At 41.7% G+C, this 16,734-nt stretch overlaps 1 protein-coding gene across 2 annotated transcripts in view; it reads right to left on the bottom strand.

Moving 5' to 3' along the window:
• Window positions 1-15,929, bottom strand: part of esrrga (estrogen-related receptor gamma a) — a 66,429-nt gene extending 50,500 nt beyond the window's left edge. For both annotated transcript variants that reach the window (XM_061068425.1, XM_061068426.1), the window contains exons 1-2: window positions 15,874-15,929; window positions 4,971-5,129 (exon numbers count right to left, since the gene is read on the bottom strand). In XM_061068425.1, the coding sequence (XP_060924408.1) occupies window positions 4,971-5,129; window positions 15,874-15,929 (215 nt within the window). The remainder of the gene's footprint in view (window positions 1-4,970; window positions 5,130-15,873) is intronic.
• Between the last annotated feature and the right edge of the window lie 805 nt (window positions 15,930-16,734).

The raw sequence follows: 16,734 nt of genomic DNA, 5'->3' as shown, positions 1-16,734 counted from the left end.
GTATAATTTTGTTGTATTTCGGGACTTGGCAGACTAAATTGCATACCATGTACTTGTAGTGACCTCCAGCCTTTTACTGGAAAGGCTGGAGAGTAGAAATCAATGAAATTACTGAATGCATCCTCTGGTTAGGTAAACCTTCTGTGGTGGAAGAAGGTGCATGTGGCAAAAAGCGGAATTACTAATCCTTCTTTTTATGAAAATACATAATGATTCATTTAAACGTCATTTGTTTAATAAATGTACACAATGAAACTGACGCTTTCACCCTGTTCGTTCACATGGTGTTGGTGGGAAATGTTTGTGCAGGGGAATGAGGGATACAAATTGTAGGGTGGCTCCTTTATAAAAGAAAGGTCATTGATCAAGGTTAGTGTTGGTTTCTTTCTCTGTGTGTGTGTAGGTGTGGATTAGCAGTGTTATCGCCGAGCGTTAGGGTGCAACAGTCCTTCCAAACACTTACCGACACTTGGCGTTAAGGCTGACACACACTCATTCGCTCTCTCTCGCATACACACACATGTACACATCCAGCCATTCGTGTACAGTGAGATGTACAGCTCTCTCTCTCTCTCCCTTTCTTTCTCTCTCTCCCCCATCTCTCTCTCATACAGATACAAACCTGGGCAAGGTGCTGTATCAAATGAAATTGCACAGAAGTACAATCATAGAAAAAAGTGTTTAAAAAAACAAAATATCCTCCATCAGATTAAAAAACACATTTTATTAAGCAGATGGTGAAAGAGGATTTCCACTCTAGTAAATATGACAGGGCTTTCAGATGTGACACAGGGGGGAGAGGGAGAGAGAGGGGAGGAAGAGGGAGACAGAAGAGGAGGAAAAAGGGAAACGAGAGGGCACGATGAGAGAAAGAGAAAGAGAGTGGATGAAGTATATAAGGGGGGAAAAGTGGAGGAGAGGAGCGGAGATGAGGAGGAGATTCAAGGAGAGGAAAGTTGAGGAGATCCAAGGAGAGGAAACAAGGAGGAGAGGAGGAGAGGAGGAGAAAGAAGTGAGTCGAGCGTCAAAGCTGCATTCTTTAAGCAGATCAGATTTGGGGAAATTGGGCTGTCACTACAGGATTGGGATGATTTACACCTATCCATCACAGGGAGGGGGTGAGAAGCATAGCCGGAGTTTGTATAATAACTCACAGCATCTGTATAAATTGAGAAAAAAATATGAAACATCCTCAGCGCGGCTCAGTTTTCTATTCAATATTCTGTGAATATACATTCAGAAGAAGGAAGCTCACACTGAACGTTCTGTGAATAACTCTGATGAGATTCAGCGACTTCATTACTTTTACTATGACTACAATATATATATCAAGTACTGTGTATATAAATTAATAGATTATGTCCCCAAACACAATATTTTCTCCTGATGTATGAAAAATATAATTTGAGAGTGTTTGCATATAAACATTTTACTAGAGCAGGTTTTGAACTGAATTGATCTGTATTATTGTCACTATAGCTGCTGTTGACACTTGTCCCCCCCCCCCCGCCTGATCTTCCCTGTCACTCCTCTCCGTTCCTCTTCCTCCCCCCCTCGCCCCCCCCCTCACTGCTGGCTGATGCACCTTACAGCCTCGCTCCTGGACCATCTGTTAGGGAATCTAATTCACATCCAGTCATAATCAGGTTTGCTGGAGTGCCCACTGTCTCTGTCTCTCTCTGTCCGTCTCTCTGTCTCTTTCTGGTCTTGTCTGCTTTTCTTCTCATTTGCCATCTTTTCAACCAACCCCCCCTGTATATCATAGTGTCTGTATCAATTTAATTTTCTATATTTGGAGAGTTTATAATAATATACTTTATTTTCTACTCTACTCCACCAGAAGGAATCAGTTAATCTCATCATGCAAATGCCTGAATTTTTTGTTTCTAAATAATTTAGTTCTATTTCAATTGAATCGTTCGTCATTAAGTGTCTCTTCATTACTGTTTATCTTTCCAAAATTAGCTTTGCTTTAACATGTTTTGCTTTGCTTTGCTAAAAACTGATCATGCTTAAAACGAATTGCAAATTATGTTTTAAATGCTTCTTCAGCATTTTAAAAGTAAAATCAAACCATTATTTTAATTGCAGACTGCATGGGAAAAAGTGGAGCACTGTGTCACAATGGATCTCACAGTGTATGTTTCTGTGTTTGTCCATGACTGAGAGTAAGTTGAGATGAGGTGAAGGGGGTGCAAATTAATGAGAGGTGAGTGTCTGAAGCCCTCTCTCTCCCTCTCTTTCTCTTCCTCGCTCTCCCTCTCTGCTCCCGCAGTAATCCTCTTCTATAAATCTGCAATCCAATCAGCGTTGTCCACACTTACACACACACACACGCACGCACGCACACACACACACACACACACAAACACACATACACACACACACACACATACAGAGCTGTTGGGAGGCCCATCTGTGTGTTAAGGCAATCTGCTTTATCATTATGATTACATTGGGCTTAGTTTACAGCAAAGTGTGTGAGAGTGTGTGTGAGTGTGTTTGTGTGTGTGTGTGTGTGTGCGCGCATTCAAGCGCAACCTGACTGCCTGACATTAATCACATTGGTTTGATGGCCTAAATAAAAAGAGGAATAATATTGTTGCTGTCCAATGAAAACAGCAGATTTCCCAAAACAAATTAGGAATTTCTTCAGAAGTTTTCATTTGACAAAAAGTTTTTCACCTTATTTCATGTTAAAACTATTTAAGGATTTTTCTTTGTGATATGAAGAGGAAATGCCATTCTTCACTACTTGCATGAATTTTGAAACATTTGAAAAAGTGCTCGGTTCTGGAATAGAACCGAGCTGTAAGTGTTGGTGTATTAATCTTTGCTTTTCTTATTATGATAAATCAAAGCTGCGGCAAAGTCCTGCTGTGAGCATATTCTTTGTGATGAGTTGTTAATGATTAAGGTTTTTTACGTCGTGAACTTGTGCCAATATTGTTAGTGTTTATCTGATCTGCCAATTGGGGAAATATTGTGTCGAACATCTGAGGCTGGGCATCGTTCTGGCAGATTAATTCACAATTACAATATCGACTATAGTTTGTTTGGTTTGGTCCAAACCTTGAACCAATGCAGGGCCAAATAATTGATTTTCCAATTTTCCATCTGTGTGTGCGTATGTAGTTTGCGACTTCAAGCCATGGCGTGACTCCCTAGCCCCTGGCAAACCTTTACACTTCTCATCACCAGACCTACCTGTCTGCCAACACACACACACTACTAGTAACACTCCTCTGGTGATTGGCTGAAAGTCTGCGTGAGAATGGCTTGCCAGACCTCTAATTGGCTTGACCCAGACTAACCCTGAAATCCTATTGGACTAAGACTTCCCAGTCTACAGAACGCACACACACACACACACACAAACACACAGACACACACACACACACACACACACACACACACACACACACACAAACAAACACACTTACAATTAAAGGGCTTTGCAAAAGCCTAACAATGCACTGATCAATAGTGTGTTCTAATAGGCTGGACAATAATACAGCTACAAGAACAGTAATATAATGTTCATTGAGATAATCATGTCAGCCGGTGAGGTCAGGCAGCATAACGCTGTATGGTAGCAAAACATTAAAATGAACAAGAATGTAAAGATGATTCCTGAAAAGATCAATGAAAAGATAAAGCTTTGAAAAATCTATGTGAGCAGTGTGAGGTCACAACAGGTGGACATGTATGTTGAAATACAAACACTGAGCACCAGTCACCCTCACGCTCATTTTAATTAAAAAGTACAATATGTCTTTGCTAATCAAATACAAAGTTTTGCAATCTGGGCCTGTACTTCTGTCCCTTATTCTGAGAATGATGAAAAGACAGAGGAAGAGAGAAAGTGGCAGAGGGACAGACGAAGGAATATGCAGATGCATCGGGGAATTACATTTTATGGTAAAAGTGACTGTCCTTCAACCAAATGATTAGATTTAAAAGCCTCTAACATTTGCACTACTTAAGTGTCCTTGAGCCAAGTTTAATCCCGCTTTCTTGTGGTATATTTTATTTACACTGTAAAGATACAACAAAATTGAGATGGTGCTATATGTTGAAAAACTTATGTAGAAGAGCATGGCTTTATATATAATGTCTACTCTGGGCAGGGAGTAAAACGTGTCAGGAACAAGTCGTCACAGACACACACTCAAACATTGATGGTAAAAGACAAAACAGTATTTAAAAAATGTCTTCTCGCTCTTACTCTTCTTTTTAGCAGTGTGAAATGGCAAATGTTTCTCAAAATGTGAAATAAATAGTGAGTTAAAAATTCCAAATTTTTGGACTATGCCACTCCATGGAGAACCTCTTCTCTATATCTGATGTTAGGAGATGATTGAATAAGGAGAATATTAAGAGGGTGGCTTTTGTAATTGAAAACTAACAAACAAAATCCAAAACGATCATATGAATGCAAACAAATCTAAAGGAAAGTACAGATGACTGAAACTGTTTTATTCATTGTAGTAGCTTTAAAGGGGTTATTCTGTAATATGTATGTAATAACGTCACATGTGCTTGTGGTGACAAGGAAACACAGCAGCTTATTTTAAAGGCTGATCTAATAAAATATCCAAGTTGGAAAATAAAACCTAGAAAAGGAGAGACATTACAATCTGAATCATGAAGTAAATGATTGAAAATAAAGAAATGATACACACAGACACACACAGAAAATACATCCCCTCACGTTTGAGTAGATGATGGAGACAGGTGCCCCCCCGCAGCACCATGTCTCAAACACACGGACCACGTTAAACACTGGCTTTTGATGTCTCAAAGTGCTTCCCTGTTCTTTTCTCTTTCAACAGAGCTTTATAGAGGTCATATCAGGCTTTTGTGTAAAACTGAGCAGATTCATAGATTCTTTTTTTCTTTTAAGGTTTCACTCTCTCCCTCTGTTTCTGTATTTATATCTCAAGGTCCTCTCTGTCATTCTGCCTTACCTGGGGTTGTAGAGGGCATGTGCGTCTCTCATGTGGTTGACCTCCACTGGATCGTAGCTCTGGTGCATCCTCCAGGCGCCAGCGCCGCATTTACCGAAAGTTGACTTGGAGATGTCGTCACTGCTGCTGTTCACCAATGGCCCCTTCGATAAGTTCATTCTGTGGGCGGAGAGAGAAAAGGAGGGATGGCGGTGAAAAGATGGCAAAGGCCACAGAAAGTGGAAAGCAGCTGAAACACGGCTTTTTCTAATCCAACTTAGCCTTTCCCAAAGAAAAATAATTTTAAAAAAAATTAAATGAAACACTAGAAAATACAGTGACATTAATTCTGAATTAACAATAAACAGAGTAAATCATTTTATATAGCTTTAAATATAAGGAACCCTTAAATTAAGCAAAAACTTCGTACTACAATCAAGTTGATGGTCAAGTTAAAAAAAGTGAATTTTCCAATAAATGTTGATAGAAAATTATAGATGTCAATGGAACACAATGGACACAATACACGCACACATTCACACAAACTAATTTTTACTGTGCGCCTGCATTATTTGGATCAAAAAGAGACAATTCCAAGCACTGATAGGGAGCCCTTATAGAACATAATGACCAATATTATTATTATTGTGTGAGGGGCCTGACATTATATTCTTCATGGGCCCTAGATTTATCAGCATCCCTGATGGAAACAGTCAAAAAGAAAAAAAGTAAGTTACAGTTTGAGATGTCAAGAGCAATGCCAACCGGCAGACAAAGATGCACACAGGCCAGGTTGTAACTTTAAAACCAGTGTGGAGACCTTTTCTCTGGAATGTGGAAACAAATCTCCGTCAAATACATCTGTCTGCACCCACACGCACCGGCTGATGCGTCAGCCGTATAATTTCAGCAACCCTCGGCTGTGTTTAACGTCAGAAGAGTTTTACCAGTTTCAGCCTTGGAAAAGCCTTTCAGAGACTGAGGGAATATAAAAGTAAAACCACCGGAGGAGGGACCGCTATCTGTCAATCAAAACCCTGCGCTGTCGTCAGGGGAAGAGCTGTTGCCGGAGTGATAAGGTCACTATGGGGCAACAGAATCAAAATAGTTCACTACAAAAAAATAATGAATTAAACACCATGGAGTGAAAGAAAAACAGACAGCAGTGATAGTTGACGTCAAGGAGGAGGGGAGAAGGCAGCGTTTGTAATAACACTGGCTGGGCGGCCCACATTTAAACCAAACCACCAGGGGAGAACGAAGCTGGGCAGGTGGGAAGAAAAGCACTTTCCCACCCGGCAGACAAAATATAGAAAGTACAGAAACCAATTCAGGGAGTGGAACAGATGTCAGAGCACAAGTGATTCTTCTCAAGTCATTTAAAATGTATAATAGACGCCTGCTGTCGATGCTTGACGCATCTCTTTGCTTTGCATTTTGAGCATTTGTATGTTGTTTTTTTGCACAGCGAGAGAGAAGTTAAAACACTTTAAACCAGCACCAAAAAAAGGAAATATCATTTAGTATTTAAATTTAATGTTGGCATTTTTTAACACTGGTTTTGGAAAATGCAGACACGTTATAAACAAGAAATAAATATCAACACATATAAAATAATCGTATTTGTTTTAGCTACTTCGTTTTGGATTTAGTCATTGGTCATTACTGCATTTATATGTGTGTGTTGTCTCAGGCAGTGTGTAGAGTGTATCAGTAAACAGAGAAGGATGTTGGTATGTGTCGCAAACCGATCGACGTGTTTAACACACAAACATGGAACACAGGCCTGTGTACGTGTGTGTGTGTGTGTGTGTGTGTGTGTGAGATGTTGTCCCACTGTGGGTTCCTGCTAAGGAGAGGCTCTGGTGGACAGACAGGTAGACAGACTAATCAGTGGTGTGACAGCCGTCTCTCTGTCCTCAGAGCTGGGCTGGCTCAGTGAGAGGTGGAGGGCCAGGGTGTGTACGATGTAGGTTTTAGTTCCACTCTGGTGAATAAGAGGAATCGATATCTTGCTGCTGCTGCTGCTGCTTCAGACACTTATTGGCTTTGGTTGCGGTGACACAATGCTATATAGACAGGCAACACTTAATACTGCTTTTTTATTGGGGAGTGTCCCGGTGTCACACTGGACGGAGGGGCATCCAGCTCCATGTGAAAGTGATGCCGTTCGTTCGATTCCCCCTCACTTCACTTCCACATACACTTGAGCTGAAGTAACTTCTTTTATGAAAAAAAGCCTTAAAGTTAAAATAATTTTATGCTTAACAGAGTTCTGACATAACTTAACGGCAAAGGCTTTTGGATTTGTGGAGAAATCACCTCCAGTCGGCCGCTTGCATTGAAGCAGACACTAAAACTGTTGGGGATTACAGAGGGATTCTCTTTTATTGCTTCATACCTTATGGCAAGGTAATCGGATATTTTTTCATCTTTTTATTCTTTACAGGAGATTAAATTCCGGCTAAACTACATCTTAAAATCATCTGACAATCTTTTAAATCAGGCACTAAGTTTTTCTGTACAATAGATGAAAATGTTACAAAAGAAAAAGTATGTGCCGGCTACAAGTACAGTTTTAAATACCAACTAAATTAACCTGCGCATTTAACCAATTAAACCTTTGTCTTAAAAAAAATAGATTCAGATTATTTTAAGGTACCTTTCATTCTTACTATTCAAAACCAATAAAGCACTAACACATAAAATAAATAGCTCAGGTCATAAATATTTATGTATGCTTACAAAGTAAATGGAGAGAATAAAGGAGAAGAGTATTAACCTTTGTGATTCTACCTATTTCACGCTCCTGTCAGTACATGTAAGTGGCAAAAGCGCACACACACACAGACATGCCTGCACGCACACACACTTGTGAATGCATGTGTGTGTGTGTGTTTGTGTGTGTATGTGTAAAAGTATGGAGATCGTGGGTGTCTTTCTGATGCTCAGTGACTCGCTCATGTGTTGCTGGCCCATCTGTGAACAGAATGACCATGACACAGTATGTGTGTGTGTGTGTGTGTGTGTGTGTGTGTGTGTGTGTGTGTGTGTGTGTGTGTGTGTGTGTGTGTGTGTGTGTGTGTGTGTGTGTGTGTGTGTGTGTGTGTGTGTGTGTGTGTGTGTGTGTGTGTCTGCGGTTGTGTGTGTGTGTGTGTGTGAGTGTGTGTGTGACATGGTGATGCTGTGATTGATGAGACAGTTGCCATTCTTGCTAATGCAAAACGCACCTATCCCTGAAGAGAGCAAATGCCAGAAAACACACACACACTCACACACACACATACATACATACATACTCACGCGTACACACACAGGGCTGCAACTGCCCTACCTAATTACGCCCTAACCAGGGCAGCGTGATTTCTTCCAGTCACAAATATATAGTATCCATAAGACGCATAAACGTAGCTTCATTAACACGGCTGCATTCTAGAAATATACACAAAGAAAACTGATAAAAGCACAAACAAAAACTTAGAAGAAAAATGTCTTCGCCGATAATGGCAAAAAGGAAGAAGGCAATCTGGTCCACCTGCTCCGCCTAAGTAGAGCATAAATACACAATTTCTGCTACAACTGTACACAATGACACAAACTAGCGACAGCGAGGGGAAAACAATTATAAACAACTCCTCCTCTTTTTAGGGTAATTGAAAACATGCTGAGATGCAACGCGTTCTATTTCTAACGTATACAGTTTAAACACGGTCTGCTACAAAAATTAGGAGGTCACATAATTGCTTGATATAGGAACAAAATGTTTGAATGTGAAATCACAACATCAAGACGGAGATAAATGAACATGATTACAACATTAATCTAGTAAAAAAGCATAATTTCACACAAATGTGATTGACTTAATTTCTCTGTTTGCGTGTGCATCAGGGCAGGTGGGGTCCGACGGAAGCCCTGTGTGTGTCGGAGAGGACGTGGATGTGTGTGTGGATGTGTGTGCGCACGTTAGCGCTAGCGACGGGAGCTGTTAGCGGGGCAGGCGGCAGATGGGCTGTCGGCCTTAATAGGGACTGAGCGGATGCAGAAAGGTGACAGCTCCATGAGGGAGGGGCAGGTGGGGAGGGAGAGAAGGAGGAGGAGTGTGTGTGTGTGTGTGTGTGTGTTGTAGGGGTGAGCGGTGGAGGAAAATAGGGATAAGGAGGAAACAAATTATCTGTGGACGTGGAGAAAAGTAGGGATCAGCTCTAGAGAAGAAACATGTGTGGGAGAGAAATGTTTGCAGTTTTTCAGTTGTCCAATACAAACTAACAAACAAAAAGCTTTTTCAAATTGTTCTGTGTTTCCTAGTTCACTTTAAACAGCACCACAGTCCAGACTGAAAATTCTCTCTTTAATCTCATCAGTTGGCTTTATGAATCAGTTTGTTACTTACGTTAAAAAAAATCCAACCCCGCGGTAAGTCTAAATGTTATTATGGCAAAACAATTAGCTGCTGTTTTTTTCAGTGATACAAGTCTGACTTTGTGCAGACACACTGTCATTACACACAATAGACACAGGAACCAGGTCCTGATAGTCATAAGTGTACATGTGTACAACAATGAGTGTGAACATGTGACTGACATCTTCACTACAAGTCACGTTGGGATCATTTGAGAGGCTTAATAACAGGAACTCTCTCAGGCTCGTTCAATTGGTCGAAATAAAAAAAATTGCAAAAAAATGTGCTGTCTTGTCTCGTCACCATATGTATAAGCGATGTTTCTCTTTCGATGTTAACACCACGGACTACAAAAGCAAAAATAAACGCACGTTTCTAAATTGCACCTGGACGGACACATATTATGTACAGATTAAACGCATTAAGAGAGTAAGTTGTAAGAAAAATTACATTTCATGACCTGAGTGATTTTGACAACGTATCTTATTGTGCTTTATTTGTGTACAAACTTAATATACAAAGGACATTTTTCCTCACAAGTGTAAAACTGCTGTAACTATGTAAGGATTTCAGGTGCTTTTAAATCTCAGTTCTCTCATAGAGAAACAAAGTGCTTTTGTTTAGCAGCAGGACGTTTGACTGTTCATTGAATTCAGTCAGAATGAACGACCTGTGTTGGAAATTTATGTCAGAGTTCAATTGTAAAATGTGTTTTACAAAGTTGCAGAATTGCTCCAAAGGAGAGAAAATGGAAAGAGGAAAGAGAAAGAAAGGAAGGATTAAAAAAAAAAAAAAACTAAAGCTAAAGGTGGGCTGGGCCGCTGGGCTGTCATTCTCTCCCCATCAGGCACACACATGAAGCATGATGGGAGGATGAGAGGAGGAATATTTCACTGTCAGTCGGAAGGCGGCATGGTCATTCATTTCTTTCTTGCTCTCTCTTTGAATCCATCTCTTTCCCCTTCTACTGTATCTTCTCTTTTTCATCTTTTTGAGCACCACCCCCCACTCACAAACACACACCACACACACACACACACACACACACACACACACACACACACAACACACACACACACACACACACACAACACACACACACACACACACACACACACACACACACACACACACACACACACACAAACACACACACACACACACACACACACACACACACACACACACACACACACACACACACACACACACACACACACACACACAACCAAACCACGCAACAAATCTATAGGGCTCTTCCCACGGACATGGAGGAAGAGCATAGGAGAGAGGAAGTGCAGAAGACGCACAACTCTCAGATTTGAACCAGTGTTATGCTCTCGATCCTGTGTCAAATCACACGCACATGCACACACCCACACTCGCACACGCACCCCCACTCCCCCCCCACACACACACGTAGTCTTCCACACCCACACCACCTCTCCATCTAAATCTGTTCTATTGTGGCCCGGTCTCTGCTGTCTCCTCCCATTAGGAGTGAGAGGCAGCATTAGACGCCTTGAGCACGACACGATGGACACATACACACCCACACACACCCACACACACCCACACTGACACACACACACACACACACACACACACACACACACACACACACACACACACATACATATACATAAACCGGTCTCCTGATCTAAGCGCAGCTCAATATTTTAGAGGTGAAAACACGTTATAGTGACTCCACATGGGAGGATTTAATTTAGAAACACTAATAATCCCTTCAAGCAAACACGCCGATCTGTATAAAGACCCGTTAAAATTATCATATTTTTGACAATGTAAGTTTAAATTTACACACAGACAGAGAATCTCTACATTTGCTTCAACAGCTCTCTACACATAAAAAAAGACACCTAATAAACGTCAGCTTGAGTTGGACAGAGAAGTCAAAGACTGTTGGTGTAAAAACTGAGACGTGACTTTACATTAATTGTATGAACAGTGACAAAAAATGAAGGCACATTTTGAATGAGCAGGTGAAAGCGCAGTAAGAGGGATGGGGGGGAGGGGGGGTAAGAGATGAGAGGAGACGAGCAGCGACTCATCTCAGTGTATTTCACTGGCTCTTCTTTCAGTTAACGCTTTGGCATTCAATCACAAACACACACATACACACACACACACACAAACACACACATATATGCACGCACACATTTAGTTTCATCGGCAGTTTGGCGTAATGGCTAATTGCAGTTTGTGTGTGTGTCTCACAGCTGGTACACACTCTCTTCCTGCTCTTTCAACACATAAAGGCTGTCACTGACCCATGACATACTCTATCTCTCTGCACACACACACTTACATACACCCACACACACACACACACACATACACAGATGGACTGATAATAAATCTGAGGAATTCAAGTAATCAAGGCTTGTTCCGTTTTGCTCTGTCATCTCTGTGGCTTTGCAAACAAGTGCGTTTGTCCGATTTATCTGTAAAAATGCCGATTGGACACAATCTGGCCACTGCTGGGCTGAAAATGCGCAGGAGAAAAGGGCTTTAGTTCCTTGCTGTGTTAGGGAGGGAGTGTCTCTGCGCACGCATGTGTGCGATCATGCGCGTGTGCGATCATACGTGTCCAGCGGACCCCACAGTGCTGGGGTCAGACAAAAGCAATCCCCCCCCCCCTTTCCTTCCTACATCTTGCTCTGTCTGTCCCTCTCCTTGCATCCCTCACTCTTTAGGGGACTAAATTACCAGTGGAATGCCCCGCACCCTACACATGAGAGAGAGGCCGCTGTATTCAGGAGCGTGTGTGTTGCTGCGTGTGTTTGTGTTTGTGCGTGTGCACGTGTGAGGACTTGCAAAAAAAACTGACCGACAACCAATGCCACAGGGACAGAGGGATACGCAAACAGACACAGAAAAAGAAGAACAACACCTCCTCATTCAGGCCACCAACGGGTCTCTCTCCCTCTGCCTCTCTCTCTTTCATACACACACACACAAAATATGGGCAGGCACGGACCAATGCGTGACATCAAACAGATGCAAATGGACACACACATGCTCAACACACTCTCTTTCAAACACACACACACACACACACAAACACACGCACAGCCGACAAATCAGTGCGGCACATATTGACATGCTTTGACAGATGAATTAAGTAAATGATTTTATAAGGAGATTAAAAGGATTTTAATTTACGCAATCTCTCTTTACCCCCCAACCTGCAGCCTCCCTTCCCTCCCTCCAGTCAGCTTTACCTCTCTCACTCTCTCTCCCTCGCTCTCTCTCTCCTATTTTCTCTCGTTCATGGCCTGAGAAAAAAAACGAGAGACTGACTAAATGCAGAAGGCCAAAACTAAATAAAAAAAATGTTCTTCTTAATTTCAGGAAGTGAGGAACATTTTCTTTTTCATGATTTAATTCCTCAGATGCTGATTTCTTTATTCAACAAAGGAACATTATCATGAGCTTCAGAAAAAGCTTGGATCTTTTTACAAAGGTGGTTTCGGTTTATAAATGTTAAAAAGAATCTCTTCACTCATTGATATTTAGAACTAGCTGTGTGTAAGCAGAGTTGTTCGGCCTCCAAGTTTAAAAAACGACATTTTCTTTAGTTAATTCACCCAAATTTCTTCACCTCAGCAGAAAAACCACGAAGACACAAGACAGTGTGAAATCTCTCAGGTCAAGTTAATGCTTCCAAACGAAGTGAAACAATGGAATTTGTTTGCACACGATAAAGATGTGCACTCGACTTGCAGGCTGAGAAGTGAGCGCTATCTCAATTAATCATTAAATCTGATCAAGTTGTGAATAAAAATTACTCGGATAAATTATTTGGGATATATTCTTGAGGCATTTAGTGTGAGGAATTTATTTTCTCTTGAAGGGCAGAGCCACGATTTAAAACACTCACCAAACTGATACACTGTCGGACGTTTGAATGAACAGGAATTTTACCTAAAATCTCTGACAATTTATTTGCACATTTCCATGCAATAAAAAACTAAGTCTATCTCAAAATCCCTGTTGAAAATAATTCAGACAGAAATGTCTTTGGCTGCTTTGTGTCTCTCTGCATTTTACACAGGAACCCTCTGCCTGACTGATGTGGCCGGTCGCTGTGCGGCTTGTCAGCGTCCGTTTCCTCCTCACACCCACCGACAGAAACCCCACTAAATTCACACAAGTCACCGCAGAAAATAGATCCTAATGATATGTAAATGGTATGTACACAGTGGCATGAGGGGAATGCAATTATGTTAACAGCTTTAGCGCTACTTGTTGTTGTTATTATTATTATGGGTACGATCATCATTATCCCTAATATTTTAATTAGTGGAGGAAAGCAGTGCCTGCGAGCAAAGGATGGGAAACCTGTGCAGCGAAAAGAGAGCGATGGATCGATGGCTGGACGAATGGGTGGGTGAAGGAATGAACAGGCAGACAGATGGTAGGACTATAGGCTTTTTATTTTTAAATATGTGTAAGCGGTCAAGGCTTAGAGAAACACATACACACACACAGGTAAAGCAGGCGCACTCAGCTGCTAAATGTCTGATGAGAAAGTGTGTTTTATGTTTAGTGATGTGATTTCTAAACTCACTTTACACCTCAGAACCCTGGGCAATACGCATTCACTGTCCCAGGGCTTAATACACTATTTAAAAAACACACGTTAAGTTTTATGTTGTTAAAGCTGAACTGCTGTTGGTTCTTAAAATACACCACAGTGTGTTGCAGATGAGCGACTGACGCAGACTTCAGATGCAGCGCACAGGGATTCCTTCAACGCACCAGAGTCAGACTTTGCTCTGTGGATTCAGTCACTGGATCAACGTAAGGGAAATCAGCACGCTCAGTATAAAAGGTCGTTCTGAAGAGTGTTCGTTCAAATCAGAACCTCAAACTTACTTTAGCACAATTCATTGTCATCTTTAAAAATACATTTATTTCTTCATTCATCAGTTCTGTTTCAAATAAAATGCAGAAAATGTGTCACCTTTCAGACGTCCAAAAATCTGATCATAACTGTTCAAATACAGTTTGTAAAATAATACAGAGCAAGTTGACTGATATTATTTCTCCTTCGGCCGGTTTTCTTAGAAATGTCCCTCTGTGCTCTACACATGCTATGGAGGTGAGAGGCTCTCTGCGTGTAAATGACACATGGACACATAAAAAGGTGAGAGAGCTTCAAGGCACACAAATGTTTTTTTTCTTTAAAATGTGAACAATGTCATGTTTGGGGAACACGTCAGTATTTCATTCTGCACTTGCTTCTGCTTTGACTCTCTCCTTTTTCTTTCCCTGTTCCGACTTTCTGACACCTCAACTGTGGCAGTGATTCAGTGTAAAGCATTTTTATTGTTTGACTATAAATTAAACTGCAACTATACTTTCATTTTTTATATATATTCACTGTAAAATTTGAGGATAAATAATTGCCAGTTTTACAATGGCAAAACAATCGGTGAAATCATGGCTTAATACGAGTAGAGTGCAGATTTTTTTAAATAAACTTATCAGTTGTTTTATGTTAAGTAAAAAAAATGCCAAACTGTATATTTATTGGTGCAATTGCGGTTTTTCCAATATACGACTTTGATTGCCCTAATTTTATATTTTCATAAACACTCAAACACACACACTGATGTCCACTCTGCAATCAGTTCATCAGCACTTTGAACAATATCCTCAACATACTCCTAAAAAGAGCAAAGCGTTGGCAAAAGGAGCAGCTCAGCGGCTATCACTCGGGTGTGTGTGTGTGTGTGTGTGTGTGTGTGTGTGTGTGTGTGTGTGTGTGTGTGTATGTAACTGTCTCTAATTCCTGTGCCGGGCCACACGCTGAGTTGCGCGTCTGAAATTCTACCTCCTCTGGCATTTAAGAGCTCACTCTCCCCCTTTCCTCCCCTCTGCTCTCTTACGGACCCTTCAACTCCCGTCTCTCCATGAATGCCCCGTTACCTCAGTGATTCTCTGCATGAACGAACACACACTTTAAACACACGTGCACAAGCATAAACACAAGCACGGGCACGGGCAGACACACACACACACACACACAGACACTCTGAGTTGTTTTGTCAGGTGAACACTTTGAATCAAAGTAGCCGAAAACAATGTGAAGAAAGTGAAGGAGAAACTGTGTCTCTGTTCAAGTGTGTGTGTGTGTGCGTGTGTTTGAGTGCATGTTTGAGTGCACATGCAGGTGTGTGTTTGCGGGTATGTCATGTTCTTAGGTGGAGGAAATTCCAATCCTCTGCCCAATGAGTAAGAGCTTCTGTCCGGATACTGCAGACACACACACACACAGACAGTGAACGCGTGCTACCTGACAGCAGAAACAACCTTGACATGGTGCCGGCCACCTCCGCTGCATACCAGCACACTCACTCACACAAACACACTCTCTAACACACACACACACACACACACACATGCATGCACACACAGATACACAGTGGAAGACAATGACAATGACAAGTTGAGTGATGGGTCAAATGATAAGATCAGAAGGTAAAATTTACCTACTCTTGTTCAGAGTGCATTAAAAAACACTCGGATAACGGGTGTCCTACCAAATCCATCGACGATACCGGGTCATTTTCAGGTCAACCTCCTCCAGGAAAAAAAAAAGGAGCAAATGTTAAAAAAAAAGGAAATCAAAGTTTTGATATCTCTCCTCTCTCTCCTCTTATTTCTCTGGTCTTCCTCTCTCTCTCGGTCCTTCCTTCCGCTTGGAGGGAGCAATACAATTACCAGGCTCTGCGCTGCCTGCACTGATCGGCTCTGCGTGTGTGTGTGTGTGTAGATATGAGTGTGTCTGTGTGAGAGCCAGGGAGAGGGGGCTATAGAGACACACACAGCCAGCCAGCCGGGCAGTTGGGATGGAAAGATGTGCTGCTGTCCTAATCAACGACTTAAAGCCCCGATAGCTGCTCATGAATATTAAGCAGCGCTTTGCATATGCAGTCCCTAAGGCCCTGGTCCCCACGTGATTGGTGGACGCATGGCCAATGGCTGCGAGGAGGGGCGGAGTGAGGGGAGGAGACCAGGCCGGAGAAAGGGAGAGAGAGGGAGAGGAGCAGGTGGAGAGGGAGGGATTAGACAAAGAGCGATAGAGAGGGAGGGAGGACGGAGAGGAGAAAGAGACAGGTGAGGGGAAAAGATTCAAAGCAAGACAATCTGCACTCTTTCTTTCTTTCTTTCTTTCCCCCCTTCTTTGTCTCTTTATCAGCAAACCGTGTTGCAACTGTGTCTCAGACCACAAATCTCTCTGGATTGGTTTCTGTGGCTCTCGCATACCTGCACTGGAAATTGCATACCAGAAAAAGAAAAAAAACTCAATGTTAAATATGCCAAAAAAGTACTTTTTCCTTTAGTTTACGTTTA

This window comes from Limanda limanda, chromosome 3 (genome assembly GCF_963576545.1).
Source record: "Limanda limanda chromosome 3, fLimLim1.1, whole genome shotgun sequence".
Taxonomy (NCBI): domain Eukaryota; kingdom Metazoa; phylum Chordata; class Actinopteri; order Pleuronectiformes; family Pleuronectidae; genus Limanda; species Limanda limanda.
Note: the sequence above shows the minus strand (reverse complement) of the source record. Positions and strands in the feature narration are given on the sequence as shown.